This window comes from Topomyia yanbarensis, chromosome 1, assembly GCF_030247195.1.
Source record: "Topomyia yanbarensis strain Yona2022 chromosome 1, ASM3024719v1, whole genome shotgun sequence".
NCBI lineage: Eukaryota > Metazoa > Arthropoda > Insecta > Diptera > Culicidae > Topomyia > Topomyia yanbarensis.
The window spans coordinates 866,419-880,555 of NC_080670.1; the positions used below are offsets into that span (position 1 = coordinate 866,419).

The 14,137-nt window shown below is 36.1% G+C and overlaps 2 protein-coding genes across 4 annotated transcripts in view; one reads left to right on the forward strand and one right to left on the reverse strand.

Annotated features, from left to right (window-relative positions):
* Positions 1 to 927: 927 nt before the first annotated feature.
* On the forward strand, positions 928 to 2,595 carry LOC131676528 (palmitoyl-protein thioesterase 1). The gene is made up of 5 exons (XM_058955607.1): positions 928 to 1,170; positions 1,242 to 1,387; positions 1,561 to 1,649; positions 1,716 to 2,151; positions 2,211 to 2,595. Exons 1-5 carry the CDS (start codon positions 1,068 to 1,070, stop codon positions 2,328 to 2,330), a joined length of 894 nt encoding a protein of 297 aa, XP_058811590.1. The 5' UTR covers positions 928 to 1,067; the 3' UTR covers positions 2,331 to 2,595.
* A 585-nt stretch (positions 2,596 to 3,180) lies between these two features.
* The window catches only part of LOC131676529 (dopamine receptor 2), a 66,049-nt gene continuing 55,092 nt past the window's right edge, over positions 3,181 to 14,137 (reverse strand). For all 3 annotated transcript variants that reach the window (XM_058955610.1, XM_058955608.1, XM_058955609.1), the window contains exons 3-4: positions 8,243 to 8,787; positions 3,181 to 8,122 (exon numbers count right to left, since the gene is read on the reverse strand). In XM_058955610.1, the coding sequence (XP_058811593.1) occupies positions 5,841 to 8,122; positions 8,243 to 8,787 (2,827 nt within the window). In that variant the 3' untranslated portion in view covers positions 3,181 to 5,840. The remainder of the gene's footprint in view (positions 8,123 to 8,242; positions 8,788 to 14,137) is intronic.

The following is a 14,137-nucleotide window of genomic DNA, read 5'->3' on the forward strand; positions in this document are numbered from 1 at the left end:
AAGTCGAATGGGCTGTAAGCGGCTCACCTGTGTTTGATTGCCAAACCCCGCACATAAAGTCACCATAACGATTAAAACGTCTGCAATCGAAGCAAAATAATATAAAATAACCTAAATATTTGAATTCCTAATTTCCTGATTTTATCTCACTATTTAACTCGAGAAAAAACGCATTTAGATGTTAATTTACCCTAAAAAATTGTATTTGGTGTAAAACTTTTTTATAACCTGTAAAAAACTTACCTCTTTTATTGGATAGCCAGGTCAGGACACAATGTCCGCTTGAATCACAAAAACGAAGAATTAAATGCGAAGATTTTTTTGTTTGGTAATAAATTTAGTAATTTTTATTTTCAGTATTTTCTTTTTTGATAAAGTGCTGTTACTATCCAACAATAGCTTCTAGGTTGTAATGGTGATCAAATTATTAGTGTGAGCTGCAGTTTTGAACAAATAACATAAATATGCGCCTTTGCAAATTAGAATTTGTTTTATGATTTATATGCCTTTTTATAACGGGATCGGGTAAACAATCGAAATCAAAGATTCGACAAATCGATTTCATACTTGGTTTGCGTAAAATGAATATATTTTCAGATTTTTTGAAAGAAATTGATAGTATAAAATGCAAATTAAATATTTTTTAATTTTTTTTTATTTCTTATTTGTAGCATGATATAAAAAATTTAAAATTTCAAATTGTTAAATAAGTTTGACATATAACAAGTCATTAAAGAGCTTTTAATTTTACTGCCACCTGTTGGAAACTTGAGACAACGTGTTCGAAAAACGCAATCAGAAACGCATTCGAGTTATTTTTTTGTTATCCTTCAACCACTTGTTCTTGCTAGTATTGTCATTTTTATGCTTCGTGAGATTGCAGCGTAAATTTGACAAAAAGAAAGTCATGTTTGAGTTCAAACATAAATAATGCAGAAATGCACTGTTAATCGATTGGTTGTTTTGTTATACTTCTTCAAGCAATCAACCAGTAAAGTCGAGTGCAGGTCAAATAGTGTGGAAAGTTCGTGATTGAAATAATAGAACATTTTTTCTAATTGCACATAATGTACCTTATTAACCTAAGTGTACTAATCGCAGTTTTAGTTTGTAAGGTAGTAGGAACAAATTCAACAGCATCTCTTCCTATTGTTTTATGGCATGGAATGGGTAAGCACGACATATCTGAGCTCAAACCGTACAAATATCGGAACAATTTTTAATATTTATAACAATTCCAGGTGATACTTGCTGTTTTCCATTCAGCCTGGGTGGATTTAAAACCTTTTTGGAATCCGACCTCGGTGTGTATGTTAAGTCGATCGAGATTGGAAACTCGATCGTAACGGACTACAAAAGTGGTTATCTAATTCATCCAAACACACAGGTAAATATTTTCATGCATGTTTAGCCTAATGAATGCAGAAAAGTGCAATGACCAATGGATTATCGCGTTCACGTTTAATTTTCGTTACAACTATAAGTCAAACTATGTATTGTATTCACAACTTTTTAGTATTCGTGTCGTTAACCATAAAATAATATTCTATATCCGATTAGGTTGATGAGGTTTGTCAGCAGCTTAGTAATGATGTTCAGCTGGTCAACGGGTACAACGCAATTGGTTTCTCGCAAGGGGGACAGTTTCTGTATGTTAATGAGGAGTTATCCTTTCATGGCAACCATCCTAACTGGCTTACTTTTTGCCATTTCAGTCGAGCAGTTGCTCAGCGTTGCCCGACACCTAGAATGAACAACTTGATCACACTTGGAGGACAGCATCAAGGCGTATTTGGATTGCCAGATTGTCCCTCGCTGAGTAGTAAGACGTGCGAATATTTTCGACAGATGCTCAACTATGCCGCCTATGCCCGGTGGCTGCAGGATTATTTAGTGCAGGCTACCTATTGGCACGATCCACTAAACGAGCTCGTATACAAAGAGTCCAGCACTTTCCTGGCCGATATTAATAATGAACGAATAGTCAATCAAACGTATATTGACAATTTGCAGAAGTTGAACAGATTCGTGATGGTCAAATTTACTAAAGATAAAATTGTTCAACCAATCGAATCTCAATGGTTTGGGTACTACAAACCGGGTCAGGATAAAGAAATCGAAAAGCTAGAAGAATCAGAGCTGTTTCTGAAGGTAGGTGATTGCTGAAGTTATTGAGTAGTGTTTAAGTCTGTTTCATTGAATTCTTTCAGAACCGGCTTGGACTTCAGGAAATGCACAAACTTAACAAACTTGTTTTCCTGGAATGTGAAGGCAACCATCTACATTTCACGAAAGATTGGTTTAAAAAGAATGTATATCCTTACTTGTAAACCGTAGGACCTCCTATATAAAATGAAGGGGCAATATATAATTTCACCCAAATATATAGCCTAAAGTACGGGTGCAGGTAGTGTTTCCAAACATCAAGACTGAGAAAAATCAGTTGAAATTTCGGAAAAAACTAGTCTATCTAATGGGCAATCTTTTAATTTTTAACTATGATCGAATATAATTTAATCTTGAAATTTATTATGCTGTGCACCTAAAACGAAGTTATTTAGATAAATACAATAAAATGATATTGTACATTTCCAATCTAATTTTCCTTTAATGTGTAATGTATCATTGTATTATAAATAGATAAATTATTAGTAACAGTACAGAATGATCATCCATCACTGCAATAAGAAAAAGCGCTTCCTTGGTTAATGAATCAAAATGTAGAGGTCGTAATTCATGCTACTAGTGACATCTAGTAACGACTTAGTAAGAAAAACTCAGACAAGATTTTGCACGTTTCCCACAATTCATTCAGAATTGAGTGAAATATTCTACAATCTCATAGCGGCTCGAAAAAATCTCGCATAAAAAAATTGTTGACAACCTTTTCCACAAATCTAATGTTACAAAACGATCCAGCAACCGTGCGTATTCGCACAGTGATTGGTTGGTTAATTCCTTCGGGACGGAAAATATTGAAGCATGTGTATTGATGTGTTTAAGAAACGAAACCGCGTGACAGAAACGATTAGTACATCCAGCAAACTATTTTCCGTGATAGGAAACGATATGGCATATCAATCAAGTTATTTCCGAATCTACGATCAGATACAGCAATCAGGTCAATCTAAAAGCAAAGGGTCGCAGGTTCTCGTTCAAGTTTAAAATTAAAACAAAGTCTTAAATTGAATAATTTTTATTTCTTATAATTTCTAATAGTAGTATCTGCTGACGTCCTCATACTATTATCGACAGGGCTATTTTAATACACATTCATTCCATGTTATAACTTTGGCTTGATACAACTATAGTCCTTAAAATAGTTTGCTATAAGCATTTACCATGTAGCTTTTTAATACTGAACATTTTTTTGATTTTTTGATTCATTCGAAGCTATCACCAATTTTTTTTCATACTGATTTCAAATAATTTATCTTCGGCCAATCATTGCGTAGGAAAATATATGATATCAGAGGTATCCAAAATAAATGGAACCTTTTCGAATGTATTGATCATAATTGCAGTTGGAGAGTTGGTTTATGATTAGAGATTGTTTCCGCTTTGTTTCCTCTTCTCTTGTTGATCGTGTATATATTTAAATAAAAATGACTCGGTTTTGCAATTAAAAACGTCTTCTGGTAGTATGCTGGGACTCACAGATAGATGGTTTTCTTGTTTCTGTTTACTTTTCCTTTCATTTGGCATAGCCTTCTCTTTTTTCGATAATAGATCCATTTTAATTTTAGGGTCATTCGCCACTTTTTTGAGTTAGATGAATTTCTTTGGAAAAATCTCTAACCTTATGCGCGGAGTTGGGAATCGCGCCCAGGCGAGCTGCATATAAGGCAATCGATTTACCAACTACGCTAGGCGTGCCCCTAGCCGATCATACTCTCTAACATACAATTCAAACCGACATTTTTTTCATATCCTCGAGTGCCGTCCCAAATAGTTTAATGTAAAGGTCAACTAATATTTAAAAGGTTGGGATTAGTGATAGTGATTGCGGAAGAATAGATGTTTTGTCTTAAACATACTAAGCGACGATTGTGGTGTGGAAACGAGCGACTGTCGAGAAGTCATAAAATTGACATCTTTGTGAATTACCGCTTTTCTACATTATGCAAAACCTTTCGTACCAGTTTCAAAGGTTCTTGATGCAATAGGCTGGGTTTATAGTTGAACACCCTCTATTTTTTCGGCTTCCTTTTCTATCGCTCCAATAAGACGTTTATCGAGTTATTTTCTCCGTGTACATTGATATCCAAATTAACCTCGTATTGTCTTTTTTTGTTATTTTTGTATCTTAAATGTAAATCTATCAATACATCCTAATTCGATCTTATTTTAAGTTGTAGGATTTGTTTCGTTTTATAGAGTTTGCTATAATTGATTTTCTTTTATCGGTATGTGTCGTACTGTCGGTCTAAAAAGAGAACTGCAATCGATTTGAGCAGTTATCGTCATTAAAATTTAATTTAACTAATAACCCAAACTGTTTTAAAATATCTCAGATAAAAGAAATTTTAAACATAAAAATTTTCCATCAAACATAACAGCTTTTCTATCAAACATAACCAACAAGAATTCGAAATCACTTCTATTTCTATGCGAAACATATCAAATACCTTAAATTACCTTGCCTTGGTAATAATTTGAGATTTTTCGTTCATTTTGAGTATTTAAATATTTTCGAAGTCATGGGGGAAGGTGAATTAGATTACCATGAATATCGAAATAAAAATTTGATTCAACGTTTCGCGAATAAACGACAAAGGCAAATAAACTCGAATCGTATCATGCAAAGTTCCTCTAAGGGGCTCAGTTCAAAAAAGAAGTTTACATGACAGTTTCGTGCCTTTATTATTTGTTTAGCGAAACACCTTTTATCTTTTAGTATCAGTCTAAAAGAACCTAACAACGGTACAGTATGGCCATGGTGTGATTTTGTTTGAGTGGTTCGTGCTCTTTAATAGTTCGCAAAACTAAAACTAATTCAAATATTCTTGATTGATAGAAAATTATTAAATATATTGTTTGAATCATTTAAAAACAACTTGATCGATAAAGAGCTATTCTATCTTCTGTTAATGGTTACAAAATAGGAATATGAAAAAATGGAAATTAGGCAGTTCGTGCACATTTTTAACAGCGTTTATTATCCAGCCAAAGAACTATCGTATAAGAGTTTAAACCCCTGTAATGCTTTTGTGACGACGTTCTGAACGAAAGAGAAGCTTAATTTTATATTCGAACTACTGCAATACATTTCTTCACGGCAATTCTGTTGTATCAGCATGAGAAATAAGTACCGTTTTTTAGCAAAATTATCTAATCACACTTTGTCTTTCATAAACAGCGAAACAGTGAACGATGTTTAATTTTTTATATTAGTGTACTACGTGTTTTAGCATTTTTGCGCTAAAAATATGTCATCAATATGCTAAGTAGCCATGGGTTGCTCATATTATTAAAATGATCTTTTATAAAATGGAGGCGCAGAGCACTATTCTATGTTCCTACAATTATTTTAAATACGTTTTTTATTTCATAACGACCGTTTTTGCCAGCAAATTATTTGATTATGTAGCGTTCTATCAATTGTCTAAAAACTATTTACATATATCAATAATCAGATTTTTTTTGTTTGATTACTACTCTAACGACGCTCTTAACGATATTTCATATTACTTCCTATACTATTGGTTAGCAACTGGTGGCTTAAATACTAGTTTCAACTATTTATCTATTATTTGTTTTAACATTATTATTGTCTATATCATTACATTAAAATGATATTGATTTTCCCTAAGCTTGTTATGCTATAGGATGTGTGATGTTTAAGTCATATGCAGATCTCCTCGTAGAATTCGGGTGAATGTCTTTTTGAACTGTTGGTTGGCAAGGGCGTAGCAAAAAGGATTCATCGGACTATTGGCGTAGCATAAAAAGTAAGAAAACATAAACAAGTGCTCGTTGATACAGGGTGGATCCGAACAGAAACCCACCACCAAGGCCAACACATGGTACGGGGTCCAACAGGCGACAAATGCTCCCAAGATGAAGGATATCGTTCGGAATGCTTTACGAGCACGGTTTTCTGATTTGGACTTTTGTCTTCCGACTCCGAGAGGATCGGCTTTCTTGTTTCCCTTCAGTCTTTTGCCGATCGATCGAATAAAGTCTCGCTTGCTTGAAGTTTGTCGTTCCAGACAAGGGTTGATAGTTATCGTTGCCCCACTGGGAGTGTTGTTGGTAGACGATGAGACCTGTATGGTAATTGTGCTGGGTGGTGCTTTCGCTTGAGGTGCTGACGTAGCCACCGATGGTGTACTGCTGCTAGTCGTTGTCGTAGTCTGCACTGTAGTAGTTTCTGTGTTCACTGCCTGAAATGAGTGCTTTAGATCTACAACAGTGCTTGAAACCGACACGGGATTGTTTAGTTGCGCTTTCGAATTAAGGCTGGTGCTGTCGAGATCATTTGTGTTGGAGTTGTTCGTATAGGAACTATTCAACACTGTTACCGGTTTGTCCGGATTCTGAGAGGCTACTGTGACTGTTGTACTAAATTTATTAAGTGTTTGCATTGGTTGAGCTGAAGTGGTTTGACCAGTTGGCGAAAGTGAGTCGATGTCAACCGATCGAAGTAGAACCGTTGGAGGAGGTTGTTGCGATTGAGCTGTTGCTCGAATTAATGCTTTTTGTAACAATGACGGATTAGCTATATTCTGTCCGGCGCTTTGAGCCGGGGAACGAGGCTGAACTATTGCGAATGCTGACGGAGGACTCTCGTATTGTGGTGAAGGAACAACGACTGAGCTCTCGTCCATGAAGCGGAGATCGGCACCATCCATGCCAACTACAGCGTCATACGTCACTGTCGATTCTCCTTGACTAATTATGCTGTGAGGCCTGAAGGATTTGGACGGTGAACTATCGGAAGTATGTGGGCTTCCGTGGAATCCGTGTGGCGGTGTTAGTATTGTATTTGAAATCTCCGGTGCTCTCTCCGATTTTCTAACTACAAGCGGTTCGATATCGACAGGCGATATGGGAGATTGAATCGGAGTTGGTTTCAGTGGTGAGATTTGCGGTTTCGTATCTGCGTTTTCTGTATCAATAAGGCTCGTTTCAGTGATCTTTGATAGCCCATCGTTCTTGATTGGCATGTTTGGAGACTTTTTCGTCTTACTGCAATCGACTGCAGACACTGTTGTAGACTTTACCGCACCATTATATCTATTCGATAGCACTGATGCCGAAGCACCAACCAACAATCCTGCTAGGGATGTTCTTTTCTTCGCCATTTTTGCTTCTTCTTGTTGTTGCTTCGTATTTGCCGAGCTTTCATCATCCGAGTCGAAAGCCGGACTACTTGATCGCTCACTTTTATCACCTTCTTTCTCATCCTTACACTTTTTACTATCGCTTAATTGGCCGTCCGTTAGATTTTGAATTGAGCTCTTTCTACTAGCATCATCTTTCTGTAGTTGATTTACAGCTAACGAAAGTACTGGTGGTATCGATATGCTCGGTACGATCGTCGCAGTCGGTTGTTTATCTTGGCTTAGTAGAGTACTTTGAGTCTTTGATATACCAATTCCTCCCGCCTGACCAGCCAATCCAGTCATCGCATTGCCCAATGCCACCATTGATTGCATTTTGCGCTGTTTAGCCTCACTCTTTTTCTGCATATCGTAAGCCGTTTTGTAAATACCACCGTACAAAACAAACAAAACTACCAACGTTGTCCAATAGTAGCCAATAATTAGAGCAGTGTTGAAAATAGGATCCTTTAAGAACTGCACTGCACACTCTCCAGGAAGCAAATCTCGGTAACCTAAAAAGTGTTCCCAACCAAAAATGGAAATGAAAAACAATAACGCTGGGATTATCCACGTAATTGTCACCATCCAGATAACCTTGTTCTTCGTTCTCCAACTGCGATACTTGGCAGCAATCTTCACAGAACAGAAGCGATCTATTGTAATTAATAGCACGGTGTACTGCGATACTAAACAGACAGTGTAATCCACGGATAACCATAAATCACACAACAGTGGACCTAAATCCCAGTAACCCATGAGAACGTACACGGTGTAAAACGGCATCGATACGGTCCCTGTGGAAATAGAAACACTCAGTTAGCTGAAGCTGAAATCGAACGCTTCGGAGTAAATACAATAACAAAAGCAGATCTACTAAACGATATGAACATGCATGAATTTTATTGAATTCTAACCTATTAGCATATCGGTAGCTGCAAGCGATGCAATGAAGTAATTACTCGGCTGACGGATGCTTCGGTCCACAATAAAAGCCAGTAGTACCAGGATGTTGCCACCTATGGTGAGTATTATGCAAATCGCCAAACATATCGCAATCAGAATCGTTTGCCAAAGCTCAAACGGGGGCAACACAGGTCCAATACCATTCTCACTGGCGCCTAGGAAAGTGCCATTATACATGATTCCATCCCCAGAGCTATTCCAGGAAGCGCCACTGCTACCATTGTTCCACTCAAGAAAACTATAATTATTACTCGTGAACCAATTGTTGTATCCATTCAGATTATAAAAGTCTATCTCGTCGAGCCCAGCGAATCTGCCGCCGCTTCCGCCGAATCTTCCACTTGCACCGATACCAGCTACTGGGCCACTGCTTGCCTTCTCATACAGTCGGTGGTACGCAGGGATACCGAGTAAGTTTTGACATTCTGGGAAATTTAATAGATTTAATCTTTTGTAGAGTTGCTTACAAAACTTTTCTTGTTTTTTCTTCAGCTTCCTGGTTTCCCGTTGGTGAACATGAAATGAGACAGAGAACACACCGATAATTGAACATGTGATATATGAGTACAATGTTATGCAAAATATGTCTGTCGGAATAGTTTTTGTGTATAATGAATCAAACTCTGTGTGGGAGTCGAAAACTTACAATAATGCCCGCATTTCTAATGTGGTGTTATCCAAACATCAGTAATATCAGCAATTGATAATGGTGTAAACCATTGCAAGCACACGAAAAATAAATTTGCATTTTTACTCTGAGTTCTGATTTTTCAAACATACATCATAAGGAAAAAATCGTGTAAATTAACGTCTCTCTGACACATATACGAGTATCAAAAATGACGTTTTTACATTTGATGTTAATTTTACATGACATTGAATTCGCTAAATAGCGTTACTTTACTGCACATATGGCGTTTGTTTGAATTGTTGATAAGCGTAATTTTACGGCACTGCACGTGGAAAGTACAACTATCATGTAAAATTAAACGAAATAAGATTATATATCGTGATTTCGTGATTAACGGTTTGTTCAATTGTGTCAAATTTGGGAATATGTCCACGACAAAATTCATGTTTTTAGTGGTACATATAACCTTTATATAGTTCATGAAAAAAGAATACGTTTTCTTCTTTATGAAAGAGAAATTATTTTCTTCTTAAAGCACTGCATGGAAGTTAGATCCTGACATATTTTTTTCTCGCAGCGATAGTTAATACCAATCTTTGTCCACGTCATCTATACATGGGAACCAGCGTGCCACTTTTTTATGAATCAGCAAAATCTTCAGCCTAGTCATAAATTCCATTATTGACCAAGGGCCGCTGGCTGTATTAAAAGACCCTTTTCGGTCGCTCAAAATAACGAATTCTTTTCATTTTCGGAAGCATCCACCCGAACAGTGTTTATTTTGGGATTATCGTAGCAGCTATTAAAGCCGAATGAAGATCCGCTCGCAGTTAAATTAAGCGTTATGTTGCTTATCGCACCAAAAGGTTTTCATTTACTCGCCCGCCGGTTATCCACTCGTCGAGCAGTCGGTGGTGTGTATCTTCTGAATGGCAGTATAACCTCCAATGGCAGTGCCGAGTGCATCCTTCGCCGGCAGCTGGTATTCATCATTAAGAGATGGGTTGTGAAATGACGAAGATAGGTTCCCTTCACCGTCACAGGCACTGAAGTGATAAAAAAGATATACGGAAGATATGCCTGAAAATGGTAGATTCCTACTACAATTCTTTTGTTTGGCTCACTTTTTACCTTTTTGGATACAATGTACATCACAAACTTATGGAAGCAATGAACAGTCGAAAAATAAAATCGAGAGTTGATAATATGAATGAGAGTCAAGAAATACAAAAAGTAGATGGGTGCAAGTTTGAAAAAATATTTGCATTATTTCAAAAGCCTTTAATCCAATCAATTATCAAATAAAGCTATTAATAATCCATATCAACTAAATATTGGTATGTGCGGTAGAGAATCTTTATATCGTTTTGAATAAATAAAAGTTGTAAATCAGCATAAAAATATTTAATTGCATTTAGTTAGAAAGCATTTTTGGGGGTGTAATAAACACTACCATGGTACATCAATAAGGAAACCGTAACATTTTTCAAAAAATAGTATTTGATAGTAATAGGTGATTATAATGTAGATATAGCTTAACAACGAGATCTTCTAAGAAGTGCGTCAGTGTAAATAAATGAATGACTTCCGATCGTCGTACATAATCAACACACCGGCGTGATTTTACTTTACTTAAAAATTTCAGCACGGTACTATCGGATAAACTGTCGGTTACAGAATATATACAGCAATATTTTTCAGAACTGACATTTCGAATTCATAATCATAACTAGTCTTGATCTAGAACTAGGTTAGATTCCTTGCAACTAGAGCAAAAAATGTTCTTCACTAATCTATCGTCTGCGAAAACTGTTAAAATAAAAATCTATTTATATCAACAAATATATATCATACCAAAACATTAATTTGCTTCGTCCATTAAGCTGCTTCGAATCGACAAGCACCTTTTATGGCCAGAAATGCACAAAATTTGCATTAAATTTTATATTCAATTTCTGTAATTTCTGAATTCTAATAATGTAATGGAATTCTCCCCAAAATTGCTTAGTTGCCTACGATAGAAAACCAAGAACTAACGTGCGATCTATTAATTACGCTTAAATCGTTAAATTTCAGTCGATGGCGTCTTCGAAGGAATTTGTGACCATTACAAGCCCTTTCATATAGTATTACCTTTATTATCCTTAAAATTATTGTTGGTTGTTTGTGGAAGACTCCTTTAAAGCCCATGCATAAATATATCTTGTTAAAGTTCGATATGTTCCGTAGAAAGGTTTGAAATATTAAAATGAACTTTGAATATTACAATAATAGCTTATCTTGTGAATTTTCAAAGCATTCGGAAATTTTTGAAAAAATAAAGTGTTTCAAATGGTGATTGGTTATTTACGTTGAAACATAGTTTGCGTCAATAGTAACTTCGGAATAGTTTTCAAAATTAGCAGGGTTATCATTTGCTGCTATGATTTTCGTGATTAATCCTCCTAAAAGTAAAATTTATTTTTGGTGAAAGAAATAAGCGGACGTTGATAGAAATGTTATGGAGATTGCTTTGGCACACATCTTTGCTGAATACAGAAGTATCTTCTTCAAATGCTTTACAAGTTATAACTCGTTATAGTTGAATGACCCCTAAAATATTTATCTTTCATATTATATTCTACGAAATCATTCCAACCGTCAAAAAGTATAATCTACATTAACGCATATTTTTTCTTATCTCGAGTATTTTCGAAGATATTGGACATCCTTGAAAAAACAATAGTTTTCTTAAAATCATTTATAACTCTTCCGGGGATAACGAGAAAAAAATGAGCTTGCTAGTATTGTGTTAATATAGCACGTCTAATTGCAACTAGAGCTGGATGCTCGTTTTTGCTTGTTTTTGCCCGTTCAAAAATTACTTTTAAAACTTTCGCTAATTTTCAAAAAATTACCCAATAACTTCAAAGTTGCAAAAGACAGACCGATTATGTATTCCTGAAAGATATGTATCTTAACAAGAAGAACAACCTTCTGGAACGCACTGAAGCTTTATCTACGATATTTAAGAAGCATGTTAAAAAAATTTCAAGGGGTCAATATAGCTCGTATACTATAAATAGAGATTTTTGGTCTTCAGTGAAGATGTTCGCAAAAACAAGTTCATTTCTGAAGACTTCATCTTGTTTTTCATACTTTAAAAAATTATATTGAATATCTCACTTCAAGGAGGATTAATCACTATAACTATATCTTAAAAAGCTATTGGATCATCATAAAACATCCCAGAAGACATCATTGCTGTACGCTTCACCGTTTTCCGTGAATAATTTTTCGCACGTTTTTGACAAAAAAACACTGTGCTATGGTTTGGTTAGATTAATTTCAAATGCTAAATTTCTAAATTCCACAAAAACAGTCGTCTGCTACAAAGGCCTTTTCCTTCGACCGTTCTCACCTCCACCCTACACAACTTATATCAATCAAAACAACCCATGAAAGGAAGTTTAAACCAGTAAAAAGATCCATTATATTCTCCACTTTATGTGGTGAAGGTGTACGCAGTGTTCCTTTCACCGTCAACATATTCAGGATAGATTTATGTTTATAACCCTATACAACATCAATGCCTTTGCTTTCCTGCTCTCCCTTTTTGGCGGTGAATATTTCTTAACAAGCTGCTCGTGGAAACTGTATGCCATGTGTACCCATTATCTAACACAATCGTGCATGAAAGATGCTATTTGATGGGAAATATTGCTTTTACCTACCGAGCAAAAGCTCTGCGTTGCGGAAAACACAGTCAACCACGCATTGTTGATATAACTTTTCGCCATACAAGTTCTTAGGCGGAAAATGCACTCTGCTAGAAATAAGATTTAGAAGTGCATTCGGGCGTTTAAAATGTAAGTGTGCAGCTATACCGAGGAAATACACGATTCACTGGAAAGATGGAATGACTGAAATCTTATTTTGATTTTAAGGTTTTGTGTTGAGGAACTGACAAATCCGCGATACTGGTAAAGGTTAACAAACAAATTGAATTGTATAAACTTTTAGTGAGGATAGCTTGGGACAGATAATCATAAATACATGAAGATTGCTCCTCAGGTCTAGAATGTTTTATTTATTTTTTCGGATTATAGCAAAGAATTTGTTGAGAATGTAAATACTCCATTTACAAATACTCCACCGATGATCAACAAATAACTTATTAATTTCATTTCACATCGCAAAAATAAACCTGATCAGCCGGAATTAGGAAATCAATTCTGGCATTTCGGAGAACCTTAGTCAATTTTAATTACAAAACTCAGCTCTTTACCGAAAAGTTAGCCATTCCATTGCGGCTTCCGGAAAGGTGTGGATAATTACGATAAACCCAAGCATTACCCAAGAGCTGCGGAGAACCATCGACCGGGACCGGAGCAAACAACCGCTTCCGCAAATAGTCAACCACATCACTTATACTTGCACGAATCCATTCGCCGAAAGTCTCACTCAATTGCGGCTTATGCTGATGAGAGCACTCTTACAGTCTTGAACAGCCACAACAGCAGAAAGCGAAAGCTCCTCATTGTTCATTTACCCATAGTATATTCCATGCGAAAAGATGTAGATAGACGTTGATTTCCTGCCACAGACCCACTTCTCATCGGCACCTATAGAGTGGACTTGGTGGTACGCCAAAAGCTCTATCCTGTGCCCGAACGAACGTGAGAGAAGAGTTGAGTGCGAAAGCTAGGTTCACCAATCTGCCTCTGCATTTAATTAAAATTTAATCAACAAGTTTTCCTCTTTTTCTAACGCGAATGCACTCAGCCCCAAGCCGATGATTGAAACGTACAGAACCAATGTAGTATCATGCCAGTTTGGGCTGAGTGCGAGGAAGCGGATGAACTGAAATCAATCTGAGACTGTCGGAGCTAAAATCTATCTGAATGCTTTACCTAAGCGTATGATACTTCACATTTCTAAGTGGAATTCATCCATCATTGCTTTTAGATGAATGAAAATATTATTGGCAGTATTCAATACAAACATAATGTGTGTTTACTGTTCAGGGGGTCAACGAGCCAGGTAATTTGTGAACATTCACAACTTTTCAAACATTAAGTTTCTTTTCGCTACAATGAATCATAACAGATTGTGATTATGGGTTCTACTAAATGTCGACCAGATTACGGAAATTAAACTGCTAATTGAATTAAAAATTCCAGTAGATATGAACAACTGTGGGGTGAGGGTCTCTGAAATATTGATGAGATGATGT

Bases quoted from the DNA above. Each gene is read 5' to 3' on its own strand.
- LOC131676528 (XM_058955607.1), top strand. From the start codon at position 1,068: ATGTACCTTATTAACCTAAGTGTACTAATCGCAGTTTTAGTTTGTAAG. The intron at 1,650-1,715 runs GTATGTTAATGA...TTGCCATTTCAG, and splicing joins TCGCAAGGGGGACAGTTTCT to TCGAGCAGTTGCTCAGCGTT. The intron at 2,152-2,210 runs GTAGGTGATTGC...GAATTCTTTCAG, and splicing joins AATCAGAGCTGTTTCTGAAG to AACCGGCTTGGACTTCAGGA.